Source organism: Gouania willdenowi, chromosome 21 (assembly GCF_900634775.1).
Source record: "Gouania willdenowi chromosome 21, fGouWil2.1, whole genome shotgun sequence".
Taxonomy (NCBI): Eukaryota; Metazoa; Chordata; class Actinopteri; order Blenniiformes; family Gobiesocidae; genus Gouania; species Gouania willdenowi.
In genome coordinates this window covers 19,047,440-19,073,095 of record NC_041064.1, presented here as the reverse complement: position 1 = coordinate 19,073,095, position 25,656 = coordinate 19,047,440, and the positions used below count along the sequence as shown (strand labels likewise).

Sequence of the window (25,656 nt, the reverse complement as noted above, 5' to 3'; positions counted from 1 at the left end):
CATTTATCTATTTAACTATCCCCAGATACCAACATGTCACAGTTGTTGTTAGATCTCCTTTGGTTTCAATTAAAATCTCACTCAGGCAATAAAAATAGCCAAATGAATTGGAGCGGGCTCTTCAGAGGTACAATTGCTCTGATTAGATTAACCTTGAACATCAATTAGGGTTAAAAATAAGCTTAAATGTATATTAATAACTGCCCACCGTGATGCTCGACTACACTACACTTCAACTGTTTACTCCTCCTGAATTCATTCCCTAAGTGACCTTATCTTTCCTTGATTAGAGGGAATTATCATTCATTTTTGCTCTTATGTATTTGTAGCTCAATTATTTTGACCACATAGGAACAAGTGTTTATTATATAGCAACATAAGTGAGTTTTTTAGGACGTACAAACCAGTGTCAAGCTAAAGCTTTTATAGCTGCTACCTACTTCTCTCTTTTTTTTTTTTTAGGGTGGCCACATTTCTAATTTTATGCCGGGCAGTTCGTTTCTTTTTTTTTTTTTTTTATATCCGCCCGTCTTTCTCCTTGCTAAGCCTTTTTCAGATGATCCCTAATTTCAATTGTCTTTACTTGTATATAATAAAAAAAATTTAAAAAATGGGCTGAAAAGAATTGGTAAACAATAGCAGGTCTTAAATTCTAATTGAATGAACGTAAAGTGATAAAAACACATCAGTTGAGTGGAGATATAGGAAAGTCAACACAGATTTGTTGCCAGGTTGGGTAAAGAGTGTCTAAAGGTAGTGTAAGTGATATTTTGGTGGATTTTTGATAGTTTTTGGGTGAAATTACCGTCTCTATCTGGCAACGCAGTACAGATCGATGTCTTTTTGGGTAAGATGCTTTAAATACTGACATATTGTTGAATGGAAAAAGTAAATAAGCAGGAGACAGAGTGAGAACACAGTAGCTGCTCATTAATGGACTTAATAGTTTATTTTGCGACATTATCTGTTAGAAAGTGTATGAAATGCTAAATAACTGCTACACACAGGCTGCATATCTCAGCTAACGTCAGTGACCTTTATTAAATGTATAATATTACTATAATGCAGATGAGCCGTCGTGGTAAGATGTTTCTTTTGAGGGGTGCCTGAAAACAGCTGTTGGTTTATTAGTGCATTTGTGGAGAAAAGAACAATTTTGTATTTAATACTAAAATTGAGGGATTCATATTTTCAGTAAAGGACATTATATTATAATTTAAAGAATGACTTTGTTGTATTTTTGCATATAGGGTGACTCTAAACTAGGGCTGAAACGATTTTGGAAAATAATTGAATTGCAATTTTTTTCCTCAATATTGCGATTTAATATGCAATATATATTTTTTTTAAGGCCCTCATGTGGACTGCACTTCTTAAACACTCTCTGAACTTAACAGGATAGTCTATAATTAAATAGAATAAACAGATATACATTTTTTTTAAAAAGCTTACTAATATTCAGTCAGTAACAACAAAGTATTTAGAACTAATATCTGCTTGAACCAATTAAACGTTTTTTCAGGTAAATCAAACTCCCAACGAACTTAGAATAAATGATTACTCAAAAGAAAAAACAAAATGCCGCCTTTGCGGTTAGAAAATCGCGTTTTATGATATTGCGATAATATCGCAAACGCAATTAATCGTCCAGCCTTACTCTAAACTCCTTTTTCTCTCAAATTTAAGTTCTGAAAAATGCCTTGTTGTTATGGAAATGTATTTATTTATTGGTTTATTTAACAGGGACAGTGTACATTAATATCGTACAGAAAATGTTCCAGATTTAGCCAGAAGCCTATTTTTCATCTGTAGTCCCTAGACACAGTGTTCAAATGTCACCCTTAAAGAATATAAAGTACAGGAAATATACAACCAAATAAACGGTGAAAAGGCCATCCTATACACGTTTTACACAGTATTTGTTATCCAGTTTCAGTTTGTGTGTTGTGTCAGACTTTTCTCACCACGCTCTCAACTGCCTGCTGCCTTCTAGGTACCACATCCCACCTGGTAGCTATGAGCTAAGCATCCAGACTCTAAAAATATGCCTGCCACTAATGTCACACCCCCCTGCCACTTCCAGCACTGGGTTCCCAAAGCCCAGACTGGTGTGAAGGGAGGGAGCAGCGTAGACATCTTTGTAATTCTTTTAATAACATGTGTAAATGGGAAAGAGGCCTATCGGTCTTTATCAGGCCTGGCGAGCGGAGCGGAGCAGCTGATACCACCTAGGGGCTGGGAAATGCCTGATTCATCTAACAGTCCGTGAAGCTGATTAATTTCACTCTTCATTAAGAATGTGTTGTGGCGTCTTCTTTGGACATGAACGTTTCTCTGTGTGCCACCGCGGTATCTTTTGCTCTCATTTGTGCCTCCTTCTCTCCTGCCGTTTCCATCGCTTTTTTGTGCCGTCCCCTTCTTCCCGGCCAGTGTTGGCAGCGGCGGCGGCCACCCTCCGCCTCCTCTCTTTGCGCCCTTGGCAAATGAAAGGTCAAAGACGCTGCAGTGATTAATGAGCAGTAGATTCTGGGATCTCTCTGTCAACCCCCTGCTAGAACCCCCCACCCCCCACCCCACACTCTGCCCCGCCTCCCCCGGTCCTTGCATTATTTCATCTGCTAATCTCACACAACATTACTTTGTGCTGTGTCTTTCTGAAGAGCTGCATCGACGCAACGCTAAAGAACTTCTCTGTCCAGCGTAGCACTTAGCATTATGCAGGGTTCCCGTGGATCCTTAAGAAGTCTTAAAAGGCATTAAATTCGCGAATCTAAAAATAAGGCTTTAATTGTCATTAAAATGTTTGAAATCAATGTGTCAAAAGTCATTAATTTTAATACACAAGTATGATCTTATGATTGTAATTAGTCTCACATTTCAAAAATCTCTCCCCTCTGGAAGGAGGTTTCGGTCCATCAGGACCAGAACCTTCGGACACAAAAACAGCTTCATTTCCTCCATAAAGTTAATATTACCTGCAGCACCGTGTACAGTATTTTTATTAATTTATGTTTTTATATTTTTGTATTTTTATCTTCGGGAAAAATTAATAAATAAAAGATAAAAGTAAAAAAAAGAAATAATTTATCCTTTATCCTCTATCTAGCCTTTATTTATCCTTTATACCTATCATTATTATTATTACTGTTACTGGATTGTGTTTTGTTTTTTTCTGTCCTGCCCACCGAGTCAAATACCCTGTGTTGTTTTTTAAAACTGTACTTAGCGAAATAAACTTTTCTGATTCTGAAAATGAATGGTGACATTAGTTTTTAAAAGTATTTATAATTTACCGTAACATTGCACAATCACGACAGCGGAACAAGTACAAGCACTATACAAGTAAATACATACATTTACTTTCTTACTTACTACTTAGTTACTTACTTACTTAAGTATGATGCGCGTCATGCTTGTAGCAACTTTCAACAACATGGGAAAACATAAATTTAACAAAAATTGCCTGTCCAACCAAAATATTTTTCTTAATGGCTTTTATTTTTTTGTATTTTGGTTGTTTCATAGATTTCTGACTATTTTTGTAGTCGTCTTGTGTGTTTTGAGTGATTTTGATTATATCAGTGTGGTTTTTTGTTGTGTATTTTACTGTCATTTTGTGTGTTTACTTTGGGGGCCACCAGTTGCACGCCTGCACTGGACACTGGAACAAAATTGACCCTAACCCTGTAATTAATGTTGCATTTTTCACCCCCCCAATTGTGTTTACCGTGTAGGTGGCGTTAAATTGAATTTCAAATGGCATTGAAAAGTCTTTAATTTGATTTAATTTGACTGAAGCTGTAGGAACCCTGATTATGGGAAAAAGGGAGGGTTTGTTTGCTGAATGTTTTCAAGCCAGAGAAAAGGTTAAATAGTAGGTTCTCGATGTAGCTTTTCATCTCAAGATGTTGCTACCAAGTATAATGATTTCAGTCGTGAACTCGTAGCACAAAAACGCTACTTCAGGAGCTTTGCGGTTTTTCTGGTGTAATTGAATGTGGACGTCACAGCTCCTTTCACAGGATGGATGGCACTTCATAGGCTCAGACCAACTGTTTATTTGAAAAAGTAATGAAATATTTACTCTCCATTGCAGTAGCGATTAGCAGCAGTAATTGACTGTGACAGAGGTCTATGCACAAGTATGTGCACATTTTATAGTGAGCGAGAGAGAGAGAGAGAGAGAAAGAGTTGGAGGGCCCCTCGTGTTTCAATGCAGATCTTCAGCACACAATAGGCCTGTTAGTGAGGCTGAATTTCTGCCTGTCACTTTCTCTCCACATGTTGCTTTTTTCTTTCAGAGATAAGTGGGTCTAATGCTGAACAAATAGTGGAAATCAGAAGCCACTGAGAATCATTTGCTTCTCCTTTTCCCATGGCTCCAGAACAGACACCCATGGCACACAGACGCAGGGACTGACGGTGAATGAGGCAGCGGGGAAAAGAAAAAAAAAGTTGTGGGGGGAAGCGCATATAGACACAGAAAAAACAAACTCAATGAGCAAAACAAATTTGTCACCACAAGCAGATCTAATTGAAAAGTCTCCTGGATTGGGATGATCTAGAGTTGTCAGAGCAGACCATGGCTATGAATAGATCCAAGGACGCGAAATTGGCATCAGGTGTGGGCTTCCCCTGGCTCGTGATCGGCTCCCACATTGTGCTGGCTAGACATTTGGCCATTTTCAAATATAATGGGAGAAATGAATGCAAATGAGTGAGTGAACTGAAATGTATTTAAATGCAGATTGAATGGGGGGCTCTGCGTAGTGCCTGATAACAAGTTGCATTAGGAGAAGGACCACATTGTGTTGGATGGTCCCACTCACCCCCACCATTCTGTCCCCACACCAGCAGTCCTGTTCTCTCTCCCTCTGTTCCACTTGTCTCATAAGGGGCCATTGTTCGCTGGGGTAAACTCTCTCAAAACTATTTACATTACACGTTTATTAGCATTTCAAATATTTTGGGTTCTTTTTCTTTCCCATATATAGCTGACACACATGCAGCCTGCTGCCTAGGGCTACTCAGTAAACCATTAATTGCAAAGGACAGAAGCAAGAGCGGAAAAAAAAAAACCACATAGAGGAAAAAGACGAAACCAGGAGGGCTTCAATCATTAATGATAATGTTGCCAATGTCCATAGCCTCATTAGAAACAGTATGGCAGCTCGTAGCATGTGTTTCACAAACAAGCTCCCCCTGCCCACTACCGGTCGACTACCAGCCCAAGGCGATCCATCTTCTCAAACGTCTCCTTCCTATATTTAAGGAGCTCTCGTAACAGCTTTTCCCAGACCTGTGAATTTATGGTCCACTCCGAGCAGTTAGCATAATCGCTGGGAATGCAGTCATTTCTGTGCAAATGTGGGAATTAGGACAGGGGGCGGGGGGGCTGGCAGTGCGCTAATTGAATTTCATAAGAATCATTTGGATCCGATTTTCCATGTTCACAGTGCGGCGAATTAATTTTAAAAATCTGACTTATTCTTTATGGTTCTTTTGTTTTTAGAGCAATTAATAAAAGTATTCAAATATATAAGATAAACAGCCTCTATAATACAAGTAAAGACTAACATGAGAGCAAGTTCTCCACTTTCTTTCATATTTTTTTCTTGTTTGCACTCAAAATACAATAAATATGAATTATTTTGACATATTTTGCATTTAAACGTTAGAAACCTTGTGTTTTTCCCGCCTTGCTGTTTTTATTTTTTCCCGAAATAACCACACATTCATTTCAACAAAACTTTAACTGAAAGACTTATTAGACTTAATTGACGTTGACGGTTTCATGGAAGTGTTTTTTGATGTCATGCACAAAAGAAAAAAACAATAACCAAAACGGCAGGTATGTTAAGTTTGCCCTGTTAGCGCTGGGAGCCGCCGGCGAGCTGACTGCAGAGATGCTGCGGTGTCTAAAAGTTTCCATGCAGTGATTAATAGGAGAGGTAATGTAGTGGGGAAATGAGTAAACACTCCCTTTGCTCCTGGCTTTGTGCTTCAACGGCTTGAAGACAAGGGCAGAGCAAGGTGAGAATTAAACAGACCCACAGAAGAAGAGAAAAGGGAAAAAAAAAAGAAAAAGGAGCAACGGGTTGGAGGGAGGAGTGAAGCATGACAGACCTGGGCAGAGAGTGGGAGTGAGGAAGAGGGCGACTGGGAAGAACCAAGAACCGCCTTGACAAAAGTGGAACTGCAAGTTTCTCCTGAAGAAGAATAATTAAAAGCGCTCAAGGGAGGGCAGTTTTAATTTCACATGTAAGGGGCTAAAGATTTCATTTAAAGGCTCGGCGAGCGGAGAGAAGGTTAATAAGATGAACAAAGCCGGGAATGTGAGAACATACAGTGTGAGGAAGCACACTGGACTTTCACCTGACACATTTTTAATTATTGAACCTCTGATATTTCTCCGTTGAAGTGAGGGGGCAAAAAGAGAAGATTAACTGATTAATGTTCATGGTAACCAATTACTCTCTCATGGAGAAATAGTTTTAGCTTAGCAGAGTTACAGTTCCTGTCGGTGTGGAGCTTCCTACGGCAAAGCTTAAAAGCATGGAAGTACCGTAGTCGTATTGGCAATCTCCCTTTTGGGAACACAACCACAGCATTGCATAATGCTACTAAACCTAAAATAGTGAACAGTTGAATATATCCTCTTGATCACTGAAATCTTTCTTTATTAGTGCTATCTGAAGTTGGTGTATCCCAATTATCATAATAACATCAGCTCGGTCCCATTCTCATTGGGACTCCAAACTCTTACTGCTACAGAATGATCAAAAGAACTCTGTGAACTAAACCCAGAGTCCCAGCTGTGGGCAGATTTGTTCAGTAGTGTTGAAAAAAGAGCTTTAATTGAATATGATGTATTTCTTTCTTTTACTTTTGGGCCCTTGTTACCAGAAGAGAACAAAAGACTTGTCTTGCTTCTTTCATTTAAGCTAGATATTGACCAAAAAAAAAAAATCTAAGATCACAGTTGAAGTTCTTGTTGTTTTCCAAGCTGTAACCCATGTATAGACTTGTGATGCCAGCTCAACAGGTCCCTATCAGTTCCTGGCACTTCAGTTTGTTTTCTAAGGCAATCTTAACTATTGTCAGATTAGATCAGGGGGAGTGACTGTTACACCAACAACTTTAAATTCCCTCACATCACACCTTTGCATTATATGTTTATCATTCACTAATAAAAATCCTGACAAGTACTCTTTACAAGGGACACTGTGTTCCATTAATAGCCCTTAACGAACCTCGGGCACTCACAGAAAGGCTGGTCCTATTGCAGCTGACAGCAGTGGGGCCCTCAGCCCCAGCCCCCTGGAGAGGGAAGATATTAAGCGTTAGCAGCGTCTGCACTCCCTCTTTCAGTCTCTTTTTTTTTTTTTTTTTTTTTAATTCCTCTTTTCTCTCTCTCTCTCTCTCTCTCTGGCTGTCTCTCCTCCATATGCATCCGTCTCCCTTGGAAGAAAAAGGTGTCTCATTCCATTTCTTCAGGCACACGTTACTTGACCACAGTGTTTAGCGCAGAGCTTGACAAAGAGAGGAGTGTCAGTTAATTTGTCAGAGAGCATTTGTGATTGATTTATTCATCTAGGGCTCAACAAATGTTTGTACTGCGATGAGTCCCCTTGAACCACCATTTACTCTTGGCACAAATTAAATTCAGGCATCTAATCACACATACATGGGTTAATTAGAAAAGTCTAATTCATTAGGAATTAGTTTATAATACAACGTACTTAGGAAGTTCCAAGTATGTAATAATTGTGTAATTGAAAGAAATATTCTTTTACACTGCTTTTGTTAAAGTCGCTACCCCCCAATATAAATATATATATTTTAGATCAAATCTATCTGAATGCATCAGCTCAATGAGTCAAACAACAATTACTCCAAAAAGAAAGGAAAAAAGTTAAAATTGCTACACATTTTTATCTTAATAATAATGATAATGCATTGGATTTCATATAGCGCTTTATCATGGACACTCAAAGCACTTTACAGAATTAAGGGGTTATTATTTCACTCCACATTAGTGGTGGTAAGCTACTATTGTAGCCACAGCTACCCTAGGGCAGACTGATGGAAGCGAGGCTGCCATAGTGCGTCATCGGTCCCTCCGACCACCACCAACACTCACTCACTCACACTAAATTCATACTAGGCAATGTGGGTGAAGTGCCTTGCCCAAGGGCACAATGACAGATACCACTGGAGCGACTGTTCCCCCACTGTGACACCTGGAATTCTCAGTGGTCTCCCATCCAACTACTAACCAGGCTTCTGAGATCTAACAAGATCGGGAAATCACAGGCTGGTATGGCCAAACACTCAGTTTGTTGAAATTTTCATGCATTGCATTGTGGGATGTAGAGAATCACGCGGAATACCGGTAACAAACTAGAACTTAAATGGTGTCAAGACATCACGATAAGAATGAAGTAAAAAAAAAATGGGGGTGGAAATTAAACAAACCTCTTTGGAGTAGATAATGTTCAATTCACGATCTATGATGCATACGCCATAGTTTTATCTGATTTAAAAAAAAAAAAAAAAAAAGTGATCGGGGTAGCGGCTTTAATGTATTTACCAAATCAGCAAAGGAGCGACACATTTTGAATCAACTTTTTCCCTCACAAAACTAACCCTCTAATACATGCCTTTTATTTCTTTGAATTTTAACCAGAGGTTTTTGTCATCTACTACCTTTTAGTCAATGAAATAAACAGTTTGTTGCCTGGCTGTGTATTGCTGCCCTTGTTTGCTAATGTGAGAATCCTTTTACACCTCCGTTTTAATCAGGAAAGTGGCATCTCCCACATGATGACTGTGATCTCTCTATTTGAAAGTGACAAAACATTTGTTCTCACTAGAAATAAGTCTGTAACATCCTCTAATCTGATTCACAGTTTATTTGCAAGTCCATCGCCTTGTTGAACAAGGGGTTATGGGTGCGTCACACATCGGGATAATTTTAAGCACATGCATCTGGCGTGGATATCGTGCTATGATTAGTTTCCAGAGCATTTATGAGTGTGAAAACCAATGGCGACATGGATGAAATATAGCCTAGGTTCACTGGGAGTGCAGAGAGAAGAAATGTACCCCATCTGTAATACACTGTGTAGACTAATATCAGCTCCTTTTCTCTGATATTGCAGTGAGATATCGATCTGGCAAAATTTTCCCATATTGGAGCTGTCTGTTGTGATATTCATCATGCTGTCACCTTTCTCCAGCACCTATGCGTTATTAGAAACCCGGGTTTGAAGAGGTTGAAGGGTTTTAGTCTCTGAGATGTAGCCAACAATTCATCATGTGAGAGCGAGGGAGAGAAAAAGGGAAAAGAATTCAGGTGAGGTGATGCTTGGATAAGATTTATGTCTAGTCAAGCTGTACATTAAGAATTATATCATCAAGCGAGAGCACAACAGCATCTTTACTTCTATCTGCTGAGTAGGCCTATTTGCCGTCCTGCCAGGTTTAAATGGAGTTTTAGCTTTTAGGGGCAATCCCAAGTAACGTGGAATGTAGTAATCTCACCTGAACAGAGTTATTTGTGAAACGCGTGGCAGCTTGTCGAAAGTAGTTGTCATGTGTACAGGGATTTTAGGAAACTTGACGTTTTATTTTAGCACTCAGTGCCAATCACTCATCAGGCCTGAAGCCTGGAACAGGAAGGTGCCACCTTCAGTTTAGTCTTACTCTGGGTGGGACTCCACTTTGAGTCCTTGTCATTTCCTCTCTTTGCTCTCAGTCAAAGCTGGAATGATCACAGGGATGTGCTCAGATGGAATCCAATTCTTTCGTGTCTTCATGTTTAACTCAACAAATGTTCGTCTGGGAATGTGCAGGCTTGAAAGTGAACCTCTGAAGATCTCTCTCGCTCTGTTTTTCTTTTGCGTTCCTTCTCCCTGGGAAGTTTGCTCAACCCGTTTGCAAGGCTTTTGCCGCGATAGCTGTTGCGCGGCGTTATTGTTGTAAACAGCGTTTAAAGCACAGCTGGCCAAATTGATCAGAGCATCGCGTTGGAGTGAACTCAAGCATCTGAGAGTGGAGCTGCATAAACAGGGCCGCTTGTTTCTAAATATGCAAACACTCTCACAGCGTCGACACTCGGGGGAACAGACACTGTTTCTCCTGATGGGGAGACAGTGAGGAACAAGACCAAGCCCTAACCTTTCCTTGTATACAGAGCGAGAGTGAGAACGAGAGAGGGAGAGAGAAAGCAAGCGAGGGAGGACAGGAACATTTCTTGATTTCTGATTATGTAAACAGTTCTTTTCCTCCCCAGATCATTTTGGGCTCCTCCAAGTATTTACTTTTCATTAATTATGAAAAAAATAAAATCAGTAAAAAAGAAAGAGTAAACACTAGATAATTTTTGTTTAATGTTTCACACAGGATTCCTATTCTCAGTGCAATTAATGCTAATCACCATGGTCTTCCTGTTTAGCTTGAACTGTTTGTGCGATGAGGATGTCTCTCTGGCTCTGTCTCTCTCCGCCTGCTTTTTTCTTTCCTCCCCCTTACTCTCTTTTTTTTTTTTCTCACTCTTTCCTTCCTCCATGTCCGCCGTTAGTCACTGTGTCTCCTCATGTTATGATTACATCACTCTTTCAGTCTGTTGTGTCCATTTAGTCCTGAAATTAATTACATCCGACAATGCTATTCCCAAAGCTTCATATACACGTAAAATATATAAATATATGTATATGAGCAGAGGTGTAAAGAGTGCTGATATATCATTCTCAAGTAGAAGTACTGTTGATTGAAATTGTACTCAAGTACAAGTAAGTCACATATAAAATAGTCAAGTACAAGTAATAACAATAATAATGCATCCATTTTATATAGCGCTTTTTCCAGACTCAAAGCTGCTTTACAGAAAACAGAAAAATAAAGAAATAACAATAAAAGTAAAAGACAGGTTAAAAAGGTAGGTTGTGGGAGTGGCTTCCAGAGGGTGGGGGCGGCGGCAGCAAAGGTTAGGTTCCCCAAGTAAAAAAATTGCTCAGTTAAATAGTACTCAAAGTAGAAGTTACTTTCACTGCCCACGTTCATTTCTGGTGATAAATCTTGCCACGATTCCCTTACATACAGTAAACATCTCATCTATAAACTTAAAAAGGAAGAGACAAAATCTTGGACAATAGACCAAGACCAAGAGAACGCGGCCGCTTATTTAAGGAAACTCACTTTAAGTACAGGTGAACGATTGCGAGACCCATGAAGCAATCCTGAAAACGAGTGGTCATCTAAAGTGCGCCCCTGGCTCGATGTTCAATGGCCAGACATTTTTACATATCTGATAGAAAAACTCAGTGTATATACGAAAGAAAACCTAAAAGTTATGAGTCTCTCGATGCTTATACCCACTTGTTATGAACGGGCAGGTAGGACGGCTGCTGTCCTGTTACCAAAGGTTTCCGTGTATTCCCGCGTATTCTGATCAGTTTCAACGGATGAGTTTCCATCTCTACATTAAGTCTTCTCCTCACTGTCCTACTTCTGCATATCAGTCCATTTACAGCTTTTCATGGTCACTTTTTACTGGATCCAGACTGAGATGGCGCTCTGTCCGCTCCCATGCATCATCGCCTCAGCAGCGATTATGTTGACACGATCGCTTCTGAACAAACGTAACGTGGTTATTTGGCAACTTTATGCTGTTTATTTCTATCATAAACCGGCTGATTTTTACTTTATCCAGAATCTTTCAGCGTTGTCTCTCTCTCTTTCTCTCTCTCTCTCTCTGTGTGTGTGTGGTGTGTGTCAGATACGTCAGCTGTCAGCCTCTGTTTTTTTTTTTTTATACGAAAACAAAAGTGTTTCAATCGCGTGCCGATGCTAGTACAATGCAGTTCTCTGGTTGTTTTGCACCGAGCCTACGTGCGCATGCACCTAATTTAGCATGCATACGTCACACTAAATGGGTTTATTGGAACTTAATTAATTTTCCACAAAGGCATCTGTATAAAATAAAAGGTTTGTCAAAAAAAAAATTCTGCACTTCCTGTGAGGATGCGTCCGCATGCGCAGTAAGCCGATTGCCGGTAGTTCCATCACTGCTGGACTCGTGTCCTTCTAGCTATAGTTCCGTCAGTTTTATTTTAGCCCTAACCCTAACCCAGGAAACACCCTAAAATATATTCTTGAAGGTGGAATTTGCCATGTTAAGTATGTTAAAGTGGAAAAGAAAAAATGAAGGAAGAATCATCGAGTCTGGAGCCGTAGACTGCTCGTCTATCCTAACAAGGTGGTAACACATTGCGGTTATGTAGAAAAGGTCCGGCAGTGACGGAACTGCGCATGTGCAAAGGAAGTGCCTTCACCATAGTCTGAAGTCCGAGTCCTGAACAATTGTCATGCTAAATGTGCCATGTGGGTAACAACATAATAGGTCAAAACCCCAACCCGAACTGAAGAAAGTGGTAAAATAACCAGCATTCAATGCTGTTTTGGTGCAGTGCATTATGTTTAATTTGGTTGGTCGGCTAAGATGTCATGCATTTGATTGTTCTCTGGTCATTTCATTTTTTGTCGTTTCACAATGTCTGTTGATCATTTTAAAACCAAAAAATAATAATTCACTCATTAACGGTTGGGTGAAGAAATGTATCAAATTACTTTACTTTTTTAAAAACGTACAAGTACCCATGAAAGCAACTCAATTACAGTAACGCAAGTACTTGTAATCTGTTACTTTCACCTCTGTATATGAAGAGGGAGAGAGGGAGATGGAAGGCGAGACAGAGCACATCAAGCAGGTTGTAAGTTGTTGCCATTTGTTGAGTACACCGTATTAATTGCTTATTGGTTTTTGATTTCGGAGTAATTTAGAGTCAATCGAATGCATCATATTCATAGCCATTGTTCTTTGAGGTTTTGAATTGTCACCCCACTGGCAGAATTAAAGGAGAATTAAAAGCCTTAACTACTGACTCTATCTAAAGTCACTCTCCACAACAATTTCTCAAAACAATGGGGAGGATTAATGAAAATGCAGCTTGATTTTTGTTCTCCAAAGCTTTTGCTATGGGGAACCAATTAACTACCCTTCAGGATGACTTTCACTTCTAACTGCTGGTCTGTTACGCTGCCAGAAACTGGGATTAATTCTCAATTAATCCCTTCACCAGAACAACTCTGCCTTTGTCTGACGGGGAGGACATGAGCATACAACGCTGAGGTTAGCCATGAGCACTGTTTGGTGAGGGAACTCCACCCTCCTTAGATTGATACACCCTGTAGACCAGCTCTTCTCATGCTGAAAATAAGAGCCATTAAAAAGGAATGGTTGACAATGATTTTTGTTTTAGGATTCTGAGCTTTATTGGCCATGCATATTAATGAGTCAATTAATTCCATTCGTCCTCGTAAGTGGTCTGTTTGTTTTTGCCTGACCTTTTATCTTAGATGTGTTCATGCTCCGCTTGGTTTAAGTACTTACTCCATACTGTGTTTCTCATAGCCTCATGTCCAAAAAGGGAGGTTTATGTGTTTAGCACTGAGATTCACCCCCTCTCTTTTGTTTTTCCTCTGCCACTCTTTTTCTCTCTTCAATGTCCTCCTCCCCCCCTTCTTCTTCTTCTTCTTCTTCCACTCTCACCCTCCGTCAGAATGCCTGCTGGATGTATTCTTCCTTAATGTGACAGGAAATATGCCATTATAGCATGCAGAATATTTGCCTGATGGGATTTGCAATAAAATTAGTACATTTCCTTTCCATTGGTATCTCTAAAACCCCTCTCTCTAATTTATGATTACCCTGGCAAAAGACATGTTATATACATAAAGACTAAAGTAGCCCCCAGTCCACATTTAGCTCATCCTGCTTTCAAAGTTAGTTGAGAGGACAGGAGAAATAATTGAAAAGTGCAGCTGGACTGTGTACAATCTTGTAAGAGATGCCTAGAAAATGAGATTAATCAGTGCACAGACATTGTGGGGAAAAGTTTGCAGTGAATGCCCTGACAGTCGTGCTCTTTCTCTCATTTCAAATGTTGGCAGGCTAGCAGGCAGCTCCAAGGGAAATGCGCTCCTTTCATACTTGAGTAATTGATGAATTGTATGCAATATGCAAATGAGAATCCATAAATCTTATGAATGACAGCTTAATTTATGTGAGCCTTAATGAATGCAGGATTAGATTTTAATTAAATATCCTCAAAGGCACCCTGACTGGGTAAGTTTTTAAAGCCTTGTTTTGAAGACTTGTTTCATATGCATCGCAGTTCATGAAAAAGAGAGATCAGTGAGAGTGGTTAGATGAAATTTCCTCACAGCTTGAAGATAAGACCTGTTCTGTTTTGCTAACCAAAGGCACTCGCAATTAATAAATATTGGAGGGAAAAATCATATCTACCGATCTCATTTAGTCTTTCCTGGAACTGCTCATTCGCATACATTTGATTAACTGCGTTTACTTAAAGCACTATCTGATTTCTAACATTTGGTACAGTATCTTTTTAATTAAGAGAATCCTCCATTAAGCATGGAAAAGTCAACCAATTAGGCTTTCCTCATCAGCTCTTATGATGTAGAAAGTCTGCTTACTCATTATCAGGCACTGTTGATGTGATACTAAACAATCTTCGACACTGTAGATATGAGACGCACAATTATGAAATCATATTTTAGCATTAATGATGCATGAGAATAATCAACCGTTTATCGTGTTTCAGATCTTTTTTAGAGTTTTTCACAGCTGAGGGGCTTCGAACGGCTCGAGTAGAATGTGATCAGGACACTGGGTGCTTCGAGGGCACCGCGGCTGGTTTTTAAGTTTCGTGACGTAAACTTGAGGACAGTTTAAAAAAAAAAAAAAAAAGAATGCGACTAAATTCTAAGTTCCGCGGACACTGTGAGGATGGTCTCGCCCAGCGTGCCTCTAATCAGGCCAGATCCCAGACAAAGACACCAGGAAGGCACCCACTCGCCCAACTACTACTGATCTCAACCTCACACATTAGTTCACCCAGGGATCAGAGCGCAGACAGCACTTTAAAAGGGATTTTAGTGGGATTGATGCTAACTCTCCCCCGCCTTTGATTTCACACCATTTGATCTGTGATATATTGTTCCGTAACAAAGGTTCACAGTTTGCAGGCGGATGCAGCTGTTCCCAACCCTAATAAATAAAAAGTGTGCGTGTGTTTTTCCTCCCCCTCGTACTCACAAACTTGCTGTAACACAGTTATCTAGATCAGATAAAGCTTGATGTGGCTACCTGTGCGATGTGGTGTTTGACAGGTGCAAGCTGAAGCTGATTGAGATAATCCAAAGAAGGTTTCAATGCAAATACAGATACAAGATGAGGGTGTAGGATAGATGGACGCATGAAAAAGATGGATGAGTGAATACATTCCCATGTATCACAGTGTGACTCCGAGATTATGATCATCACAACGAATAGACTGCCAAGGTCAGCAGGAAATATAAATCATCTTTTTTTTTGCTTTGAGTTGAAGGCAACATATATTACTGTCATTGGCACTGGTGTTGTTTTGTCTGATGTAAGTTGTGATCTTGGTTAGGATTACTCTTGTGTGTGATATCCCGGAAATAACACCTTTTTTTTCATCTTTTATCATTGGATAACTTTTAAAATGATCCTTTGCTATTTTTTCATTATCAATACTTAATAATAATATTCTATTTCCTTCTTTCATTCTTGCATTTTTAAAGAATCTAAGAATTTAAAGAAAAAGTACATTCATTAGGTTCTTAAGCTCGAGCTTGCAGAAAAAGCTAATCCTCTCTGCCTGTGTTTTTATACATTACTTTTCAATTTTCCAAAGTCGGCTGGAAGCCAAAGGGACTGTGATCATACTTTAATCGGCTAATAATTAATTAGACATATATGTTATTAGCACAAATCCACAGTGGGAAAACCACTCATACCATAATGTGTATGTGTAAGATTTAGATGAATATTATAAGATCTTTTATTGAATTATTGACATACAGCAAAAACATCCTTTAATTCAAAGACTACACTGAACAACTGTTCTCGCTAAAAAGCTCATTAATACAATTACAATCTAGTGTTGTCGTATGCCTTCTGAGGATTTAACATTGACTGTAGTACACCACAAACATTTTAGTCTTGTTTTTCCAACTAATATAGTTATCTTCCTCAGGGAGTTATGTGCATATTTGTAAACAACAGGATAAAACCAAATGAATGAAATGCCCACGCATTTGGATTGCTGCATTTCTGCCTGATCTGGCACTTTAAAGGTAAGGAGCTGCTTTGTTTTATCAATAAGACCTTGTTTTCATGGCTGGTCACCACCCCAGCAAACCAATCAATGGGGCATGCTCTCCTATCGCTGTGAGAAAAATGAAAAATAAACCTCAGATAATCCTTCAGTTAAAAGGTTACTCATGGCGATAAAAGCTATTTTGTTAATTTATTTACTCTCTGCACTGGAGAGATAAAGAAAAGGAACAATTAGAGAATTCTAGGTGGGAGATTTTAAAAGGGCAATGACATTGGGTTAATATTTTATAAGGCCTGATTGGCAGAGACCTGAGGAGGCCTTTTGTTTACACAAGCCCCGGACGAATGATTCACTCGCTTGTTTTGGCCGACCGGGCGGAAATGGAATAAATATCTTCATCCTTGCCTTTTAGAAACGTTAAACAAAAGACTGAGATAAAAGGTTAATGCTTCAATCACAACTACCAGGAAATCATATTACGCTCTTTCTCTGCAAACCAAAGCCATTGTTGACATAAGCGGGTTGAATTCCAGAGGAAATTCGAAGATGGAGGGAGCCGACTATTTTTTGTGTGTAACTAAATCGCTAAGGGAGTGTGCTCGATTGGGCTAAACGCTACATTTGTGGTCTCAATTGATTTATAACAGATCATAATCACTGCATTAACAGTGTTCATGGTAATAAGATCGCACTTACACTGCTTCTGTCGACCAAAAAGCTTCTGATACTAAGATGTTGAAATTTAGCAGTGAGATCAAAAAGCAGCCTGATATCGCATATTGTACATTTGATTTTTCCTTTCACCTTGTGTCGGCTTCCTGTAAACGGGGTGAGAACGTGAATTTAATTATTCTGCTTTTATTGCATTGTATTGCTGAAATTGGACTCGTGTGGAGTGTATTGTTGGGCCCCATGTAATCTGATTGCCTTGCACAGCGTAGTGTGTTGGATAGTATCGGGTTCCAGCCGACTCTGCTGGGTCAACACACGGCCGGGCCATTAAAGGAAGTCTGGTTCAGGGAAAGTTCACCACTATTTTCCTTTCAGCAAGGCAGCAAAACAAAAAAGGGGGAATAGATGTGTTACATATTTGTGGGACGGGCCCCAAATCTGCTGGGGCCTATTTTGTTTTCGTAATTGAAGCCAGAGATACAGGGCCCTGGATGTCTTTAGTACAAGCATAAATAAAGGAAGGAATAAAATTCTCTCATGACTAACCCCCGGTGTTGAAATAATATTGTTCAAAAATATTGTTCCTATTTTAAAACAAACTCAGAGACAGAATAAGGAAGATAAAGAGGAAAAAAGTTACATGTGAAAACTCTTAATAGTACCAAAGTCCCAAATATAAATCCAGTTGTGCTTTTTCTTTTGCAGCAATAATGGCCTAGTTATGAGGCGGTTTCTGTGCCTGGCTATTTAGGGAATCAGCATCTGCTACTTGATAAATAGCCTGGCTCCTTTGTTCCAGGCCAGGTTGAGTCGCTCTCTGGACCCAGGCTTATTAGCTGGGATGGCTCTTCGTGGCTCACACTTGTTTAGGTGTAAGCACACACTTCCAAGCCATTTAGATATTTCAAGCGAAATAAAATCTTTACGAGAAACAATACCCCAAACCTTTAAGAGACTATTATGATAATTCATTGGAGGCTATCTTCTTGTGTAGAGTTTCCTCGGTTCAAATCTTTTTTCAGATGGTGTATTATTTTCACTGCTGGCCAATGCCGTTTGTGAGAACAGGAAGCTGAAACGTTACCCCATTTAGACATACAAGAAGATCCTTTTGCAGACTATACCCAAACATCACCTTTGCTTAACAGGGCCTTTGTACCTGGGTTCACATTCTCTGACATGATCTAAGGTAGGTGTGACATCTTTTGTCCATTTGAGGGCCTTTTTTTTGCTTTTAGTATTGTTAGTAAAAAGCCTTTTATCCATCATATACCCTCTATTGAGGTCTTTCATAAATAATTCAGCCGAAGTACAAGTGAAAGTGATGACAGCAAAACTGTCTGCGATCTCTCTCTCTCATAAGATCAAAAGGTGCTTTTAAAGAAATAGGAATTACGTTTCCAGACATTTCCCAGTCGAGTGGGCAGTCATTTCTCTGCCTCATCTCTTTCTCTCTCTCTCTCTGTACATCTCTCCATCACTGGTGCATTTCCTCTCTAGAAGAATACACTTGGCTGAAGGTTTGCTTTCAATCCTTAAAACCTCCAGAGCCGGTATATGAGAGAGTCAGCACATTCAGACAGACAAAGTGAGTGCACTCTATTAGCAAGACTGAGGTAAATAAACCTCGCAAGTCATGGCTGAATAAATTCAGCTTCTGAGGGCGGAGTGGTATCCAAACTAAATCACTACATCGTGCTGTAGATGCTGCCTTTGGGAAATGTAGTGAAATGTACTGTAACACAATGGCTTGGTTTTACTGTACTGGATGATAGAGTTCAAAGAAAAGAGGAGTATATTGTTAAAACTGAGGAACTCATCCCCGAGTTACACTGATTGGATATCAAGTGTTTGAAACTTGTCAACTGTTAAACAGCCAATTATTGTTGCTGCTTGTGACTATAAGATAATACAAAGAGTTTGTCATTGACAAAGGTTTAACTGCCTTGATCACTTGACCGTTTTGTGCTACTGTTGTGCATAGGACGCTATAGAACCCCATTATGTTTATTATGGCTGCAGTAGAACACATTTCAATGTTGGATCATAAGTAAAGTCACAAAATGTATCGTCAAGGGTATAAATGGTTTGTGGTGTGGGCAGATAACAAAAAGAAAATATTCACACGATCTACTACACACCATTGTTATGGTTTGTTTTTATAAACGTAATTCTATTGAGTTAAAAAGGTCATATCGAGAGTAAGTACGCAAGTATGTGTAGCGTTAAAGTCAAAAGCACGGTTGTTCTGCCAGCTGATAGTGTTTTACTCTTATTTTCCTGTCCAAAAAATACTGTATCGTGATCACGAGCCAATTATGGTATATCGTATCTAATAATAAGTTATTTCATGTGAAAGAGTTTGATTTGTCTCAGTTGGTCCACAGATATGATTCTAACTATGCATCAACTTTACTATAACTTTGTGTTCTGTAATACCGTAATTTCCAGACTATAAAGCACACCATTTTATTGGCCGCATTCCAATAATTGAGCAATTTTCTAAGAAAAATCTGCAGCATAACATAGGCCGCACCCCATTGGCTGATGAGGGTGTCCTTCAGATGAATCGGCCAATCAGAACGAACATGTAGGCGGGCTGCTATACTCAAGTAAGTTAGGTTTAACAGAGATATCCGTGTTTCAACCAGTGGGCGTGCCCTGTAGCTATTCCCACTCAACGTTCTTGAAGCCAAAATATGGTGCTTAGGGGCGGATCATCTTTAAATTTGACGTCATTTGGAGCCAGAGTCTGCGCAGCCCTGGTAACACGCCCCGCCCATTCAGCGTACTGCCCAGCTACGCAAAGAACTTAAGTATCTTTCCCACTGAAAGTTCTACCAACGTCTTGTTCAGATGATCAGATCATAGACGTTAGTACTTGTACTAGTAGCTCAAAAAAGATGAAAAAAACTGAACGGAAAAGTTAAATGGCATCTCGGCTTTCCTTCTTGACATAACTGCTTATGCTACTCACAAAGAGAGCTACTCAAGATCCGCGGCTGTCAATTATGGTCATATATGATATAAAATCTTATTTTTCAACCTCAAATAACTTATTTAAAACAAACTTCACAGAAAGATTAGCATTTGAACACAAAGTAGGGTGATAACAACTATTGATCACAGGAGAGTTTAGGTTTGGAAAAAAAAATATGTGACGAGTATTTTAACTTTACAGTTTGACCCACATCCCATCCGTTAACATTGAGGAGGCGGGGTTTATGACCTATACTGCAGCCAGTCAGCAGGGGTAGCTCTAGAAATAAAAGCTTGTCCCGTGCATTCTTTTTACAGTCTGTGGTTTCAACTGATGAGTTTCCTTCTCCATATAAACTCACCTCATCACTGATACGCATCTGCATATCAGTCATGGTCACGTTTTACTGGAACCAGACTGATACACCACTTCGTCGGTTATCATGAACTACCGCAGAGCGATCACACGGAGTCCAGACTCTGAGTCAGAATAAACAAACTAAACGTGGTGATTTGGCAGAATGATTCAGTGGGAGCGCAAACGATTTAATGTAAACAGTTTCATTGGTCCACCTGTTCTAACGTGATGGAGCTCAATTTTTTGGCGGCATGACGTATGAAAACCGCAAAAATCCACAAATATTCCGCGTCATTGTATAAAATAACGCCAACCATATCATATTTGATACATGACTTTTGGAACTCTCTACATGATCAATGTGATGATTTATTTTTTTTTCTATGAAAATCCAATGTACTGTATATGATTATATACATGCAATACAAGGATAATCCACCATGGGGCAGTAATTTGTTCAGCAGAGGCTTTTCTAGCAACTCTACAATGACTAAAAAAAAATTCCAAATTTGAAAAGATTAAGATAAGAAAAACATTCAAATTTTTACTTAAACATCAATAGGAAGAGTTACTGGGTTGATGCAGTGTGATATTAGTTTATATTTCATAATCTCTGTTTTAGTAAAACCGTGTGGAAAATGGTGTATCAGATTTGATACAGCAGGTATATGAGGTCATGTAACTGTAAATCAGTCAAATGTCATTTTATTGCATTTCATGCATTTTACATATCATCAAGCAACAAAAAGTCTTTTATTTTTCAAGTAAATTAAATAAATGTTTGACTTGCATAATTTGGTAATCAACATGGGAAACAGACAGATATGTAAGCACTGTGCAGGCCACTTTTCCAATGTGTACAGTGAGAAATACAGAGTTCTCGCTATCTGAACAAGGACAAGAACTGTTTTAAGGCCCAACACCACCAAGCAAAATAAAAAGTTTGTGATCCACAAAATGAAGAAAAAAATTGTGAAATGTTATGTTATCAACTTATTGGTGGATATCTCATTGCTGCATAAAAATAGCACTAAAAATGTACTTATGTATGGAATTACCAATTTGTTGTCATGTTGGTTATTTATTGTGTTTTTGTTGGTAAAAAATAAATAAATATTTGAGCATTAAGACCGGATGTATCAAATATGATTTAAATTAAAACTCATAAATGGAATTTTTTTTTTTGGGGTTGTTCATATGGACCAATAAAGTCTCCAGTTTTCTGTCAATCATCTAATGATTCAGGCTTTACCGGGTTAAGCCGCAGGGTTTAAAGCATGGGAAAAAAAAGTAGCGGCTTATAGAGCGGAAATTACGGTGCATTTAATCCTCTCTGTCAATAGGTGGCAGTAGGTAGCACTAAGGGGCAGTAGCTAACACAATAGGGCTAAAATGTGGTATTTTCTAAACTATTTGGTGTACTGCAATATTTTTTTTAAACAGAGGGGATACCATGAATCACAACAACAAATATTAAATATTAGAACCAGTGAATATTTGTATATGCCTTGGTTTGTTACCTCTGCTAAGCAGGTTACATTTTTACCGAAGTTTGTTTGTTTGTCTGTCAGCTGGATTACGGTATGCCAAAAGTACTTGGCAATATTATCACCAAAGATAGACCTTAGGCCATGAAAGATTCCATAAAACTTTGGAGGCGATGCAGATCAATATAGTGATTCTGGATCAATTTCCAAAAATTCATATCTCGCTTGTAATTGACCGATTATTTATTAAATATGATTCAGTAGTGTAGTGTTGGTTCTTCAATTACCCAACCAAGTTTTATCTGGATTGGGTCTGGATTGCACATTTCATTGCAATATTAAAAAAAAAAAATGGGGTTACCACATTTTACCTACTGTATAGTTATTAATGGAAATGTCTTCCAAGCCTTTAAAGTGTGAATGATTATGGTGCCATTTTTGTTCCATTTGCAAAGCTGATGTTAGTGGTTTTGTACTTTATTTACCCTTTTTTTAAGATGGAAAAAAAAATATATATATTCTCATGTTTGTGCATTTTTCTTAGGAAGTGACAGTTGCTTTTGTTTAGTGCTATATACTGGAATTTGCCACTTTCCATGTAGAGAGAACTTAGTATCCTGGTAAAGTTTGAAATAGCCCATTATATGTGAAATAATATATGAGGCCAATATGTCACCTGTGTCACGTCACCATAATTCATTTCTAGCAAAGACATCCAGCTCCTGGTTCATAAAGAATATGCCTCCACAGGATCTTAGCCCATTACATGCTTGTTGTGTTGTTTTTTTTCACCCTGTAGGCTTTTCTTTGTAACTATAAGCCAGCAAAGTGTGTATTGATTGAAACTCGAAGCTGTATTAATAAGTGAATGAGTAAGATGTGTGGAAAGTCAGGGGTGTATCTGCTTTGAAGGCCTTTTCTCCTCCACACTAAGGTGGCACAGTCATTTATCACGGCTGGATCTGTGCCCCTCGTTTGGTGTAATAAAACTCCCCCATCAGAACCATCCAACAGGTCTGAATCACTTTGTCACACCACCTTCCAGCTAAGGCGCGCATTAAATCAAGCAAGCAGAACATTTCCTAAGGCAGCCATTGCCTTTTAATTTCCTGAAGAACCTTAAAATATCATTCATTACCAGAACTACACATATTTGGTTTTTAAAAGTCTCATAAATCAATAGTGGCCTGACTGCAATAATTATAACAAGTTAACATGTAATTTCCAGGCTGAGGGCAGCGCACTGGATTTTAGCATATGCAAACGAGGCAATTCAAATAGTGTGGGGATATTAATACGGAGGACCAGGTAACGAGGTACACGGTATGAATTATGCATCAAAAAATGGTTGATCTTCAATAAAGGAAATGAATTCACCGTGTAATCTAATTAGTTATGGAAGTCTATTATGTTGAGCTGCAGAAAGCAACTGTCCTTGAAAATAAATTTATTTACAGTACATGTTAGCTCTTTGGAATGGAATTGCATTCTAGAGTGCTCCAAATGTTAACACTCCCCCGCCACCACCACCACCACCACCACCACTACCACTACCCACACAGTCCTGCCTCCCCCTGCTAGTCTCCTCATCTCTGCTTTCTCTCTCCTCCCAATCACTTGTTTTCTAGCTCCAGACCCGGTCGGCCTCCGAAGAGAACCCAGAGTGTGACATCTACGGACAACCCCCACATCATGCCCCATTCGGTCCCTGGTCTCATGTCTCCTGGCATGATGCCTCCCACAGGTATGAATTTTTGGTCCTTATCTGTGTAACTTATTTGCTGTTGCTAAGTCTTTGATTCAGACCCAGTAGTTTAGAGACACAAACGCTCAAACTGGCACGATCTCCCCATGGTTGGCCTCCCCGCAGCTTGTCCTCCAAATGGCAACCAGTTCATTGTGACACATGCACCCAACCACCAGTCACTCGTTTACCAAAAACTGATCCTTTTGCTCAATCTCCCCGAAAACCAACAGAGGGAGAATAAATCGGAGTGGAGATCCTTTCTCTCAGATTATTCCAGTAGATGTTGCATTTTGCCCCGGAGTGCATTCTAATTAGTGCGATTAAATCCACTCCACTGGTATATGTACATAGGCATTGGTGATGCTAAAGCAAGCTTATCGCCACAAGAATCAACAACAAGAGCCTGTGCCCTAACTTAGCCCCCTGGCCAAGTCTTATTGCAATTAATGCTTTTGTTCTATTTGTGGCTGGTTTCCATTGTGTATGCTTTGAAGTTGTGGCTCTAAGTTCCAAGATTAGCATATTTTGCTTTCCTCTTCACATGTCTTTAATGGTATTGTGTCAAAGAGCTCCTTGAATGCAGCGTAAATACACACTTGAACAAATAAATGTAGTCTAACCCTTATTGTTTTTAATCTGGATGTTCCTCTGTCTATCCACTTGTACTTACTTTTTCAAACACAGTTTATTGACACTTTGTAAAAAGAAAAGAAGGGAAGTATTTTTTTTCACCCTGCAAGGTGCAACAACAGCCGTCTATGATCTCTTTGAAATTCAATATTAAACACTGCTCCCACCATGTGATTCAGCACAATGGACACTCACAATCGAGTGCTTTGAACTCTGGGAATAGGGTGAGGTCAGCTGGTATCTGCGCTGCAGTGTAGAAGGCGAATTTAAAGGCTGAGGTGAACACAGAAGAAGGACAATGATGAGAAAAAAAAAACTTGTGTTATTTAGTGGAACATAAAGCAACAGAGAAAGCCTTTTGATATCGTCCCCCTTTTAAGCCCAGAGGGACTGTGTGATCTTGACATTTAGTCAGGGTATTCAAGGGGCAGAGATAACGTAATTGAGGTTTCTTTTTTGTCTTTCCATAACTGCCTTGAGCTTTCCCACTGTGCAGAGATGGAACTTTGAGAACAGTTTCTGGTTTGTAATTAAAGCCATTCCTATTATTTTTGATGAAAGTATAGAGTTTAAACGTCAAGGAAGTTGCCCCGTTAGACATATTAGCAGTTGGGTTTAGTTGACCACTCTTAAGTTAGTATTAAAGGAGGCGGCTAATTGATTTTCCTGTCATGTCTACATTTTCCGAGTGACGATAAAAGGAAACGACAGAGAAAAGTGTCTTGAAGACTTTCACTGTGATGTCACATCATATTAGTTCAGTTTTCAGATGAATTAGCGCCCGCGTTACCAATTCTTCACTGTTGTACAAAGAGAATGGTTTAGTTTTGGGCTGCGGAGGAAGTGCCCCATGGATGGGAAAGATTTGTTTGTCATAATTTATTAGCAGGTTCTAACCGCTGATGAATTAATATAAAAGTAAATGGTTTGCTACAAACACGAAAAAGCAAATATTTGTGCAGATTTGGTAATTAGTCTAAGACCAGGCTGAATATTGTGATTGAATATTATTGGAGGGTTTGAAATAATCTTTGAATATGACTTCTCTTGCCTGTTCTAATTTTTAATCTATTAACATAGTAAAATTACAATCAACATTGCTTTAACTCCAGAATATAGTTTCAAGATTATCGAATTATATTATTAAATTATATTAATAACTAATTAAAGCGCACTTTATATTATACAAGGTTTCACAGCCTCTTTTTTTCCAATTGTGTACATAAAATGAATAAAAAGAACAGCTAACTGCTAGTAAGTCTTTTTTTTTTCCACCAAGGATAAATTTCTTGCACTTTCATCACGATTACTTGTTTTTCTCTTTGCACAAGCATCATTCAGCAGTCTGTATTTTTTTTTTTTTTTCAATTTTCTCTCCTATTATATATTATCACTATATCCTTTTTATCATAAACTGTCAACAGTTCTTAAAGGTGGCTTATGACGTGAAAAATACACGCGTTATACCTACTGAACCTCGTGAAAAGACGTCGTCCTCACACTCAACAGGAACAGAAACATATTGTTAACATATGTATCTTTGCCCTTGAC

At 39.0% G+C, this 25,656-nt stretch overlaps 1 protein-coding gene across 6 annotated transcripts in view; it reads left to right on the top strand.

Moving 5' to 3' along the window:
- dachd (dachshund d) overlaps positions 1–25,656 on the top strand; it is a 130,202-nt gene that overhangs the window by 41,521 nt on the left and 63,025 nt on the right. For all 6 annotated transcript variants that reach the window (XM_028435411.1, XM_028435410.1, XM_028435408.1 and 3 more), the window contains exon 2: positions 23,357–23,472. In XM_028435411.1, coding sequence (XP_028291212.1) covers positions 23,357–23,472 — 116 coding nt within the window. The remainder of the gene's footprint in view (positions 1–23,356; positions 23,473–25,656) is intronic.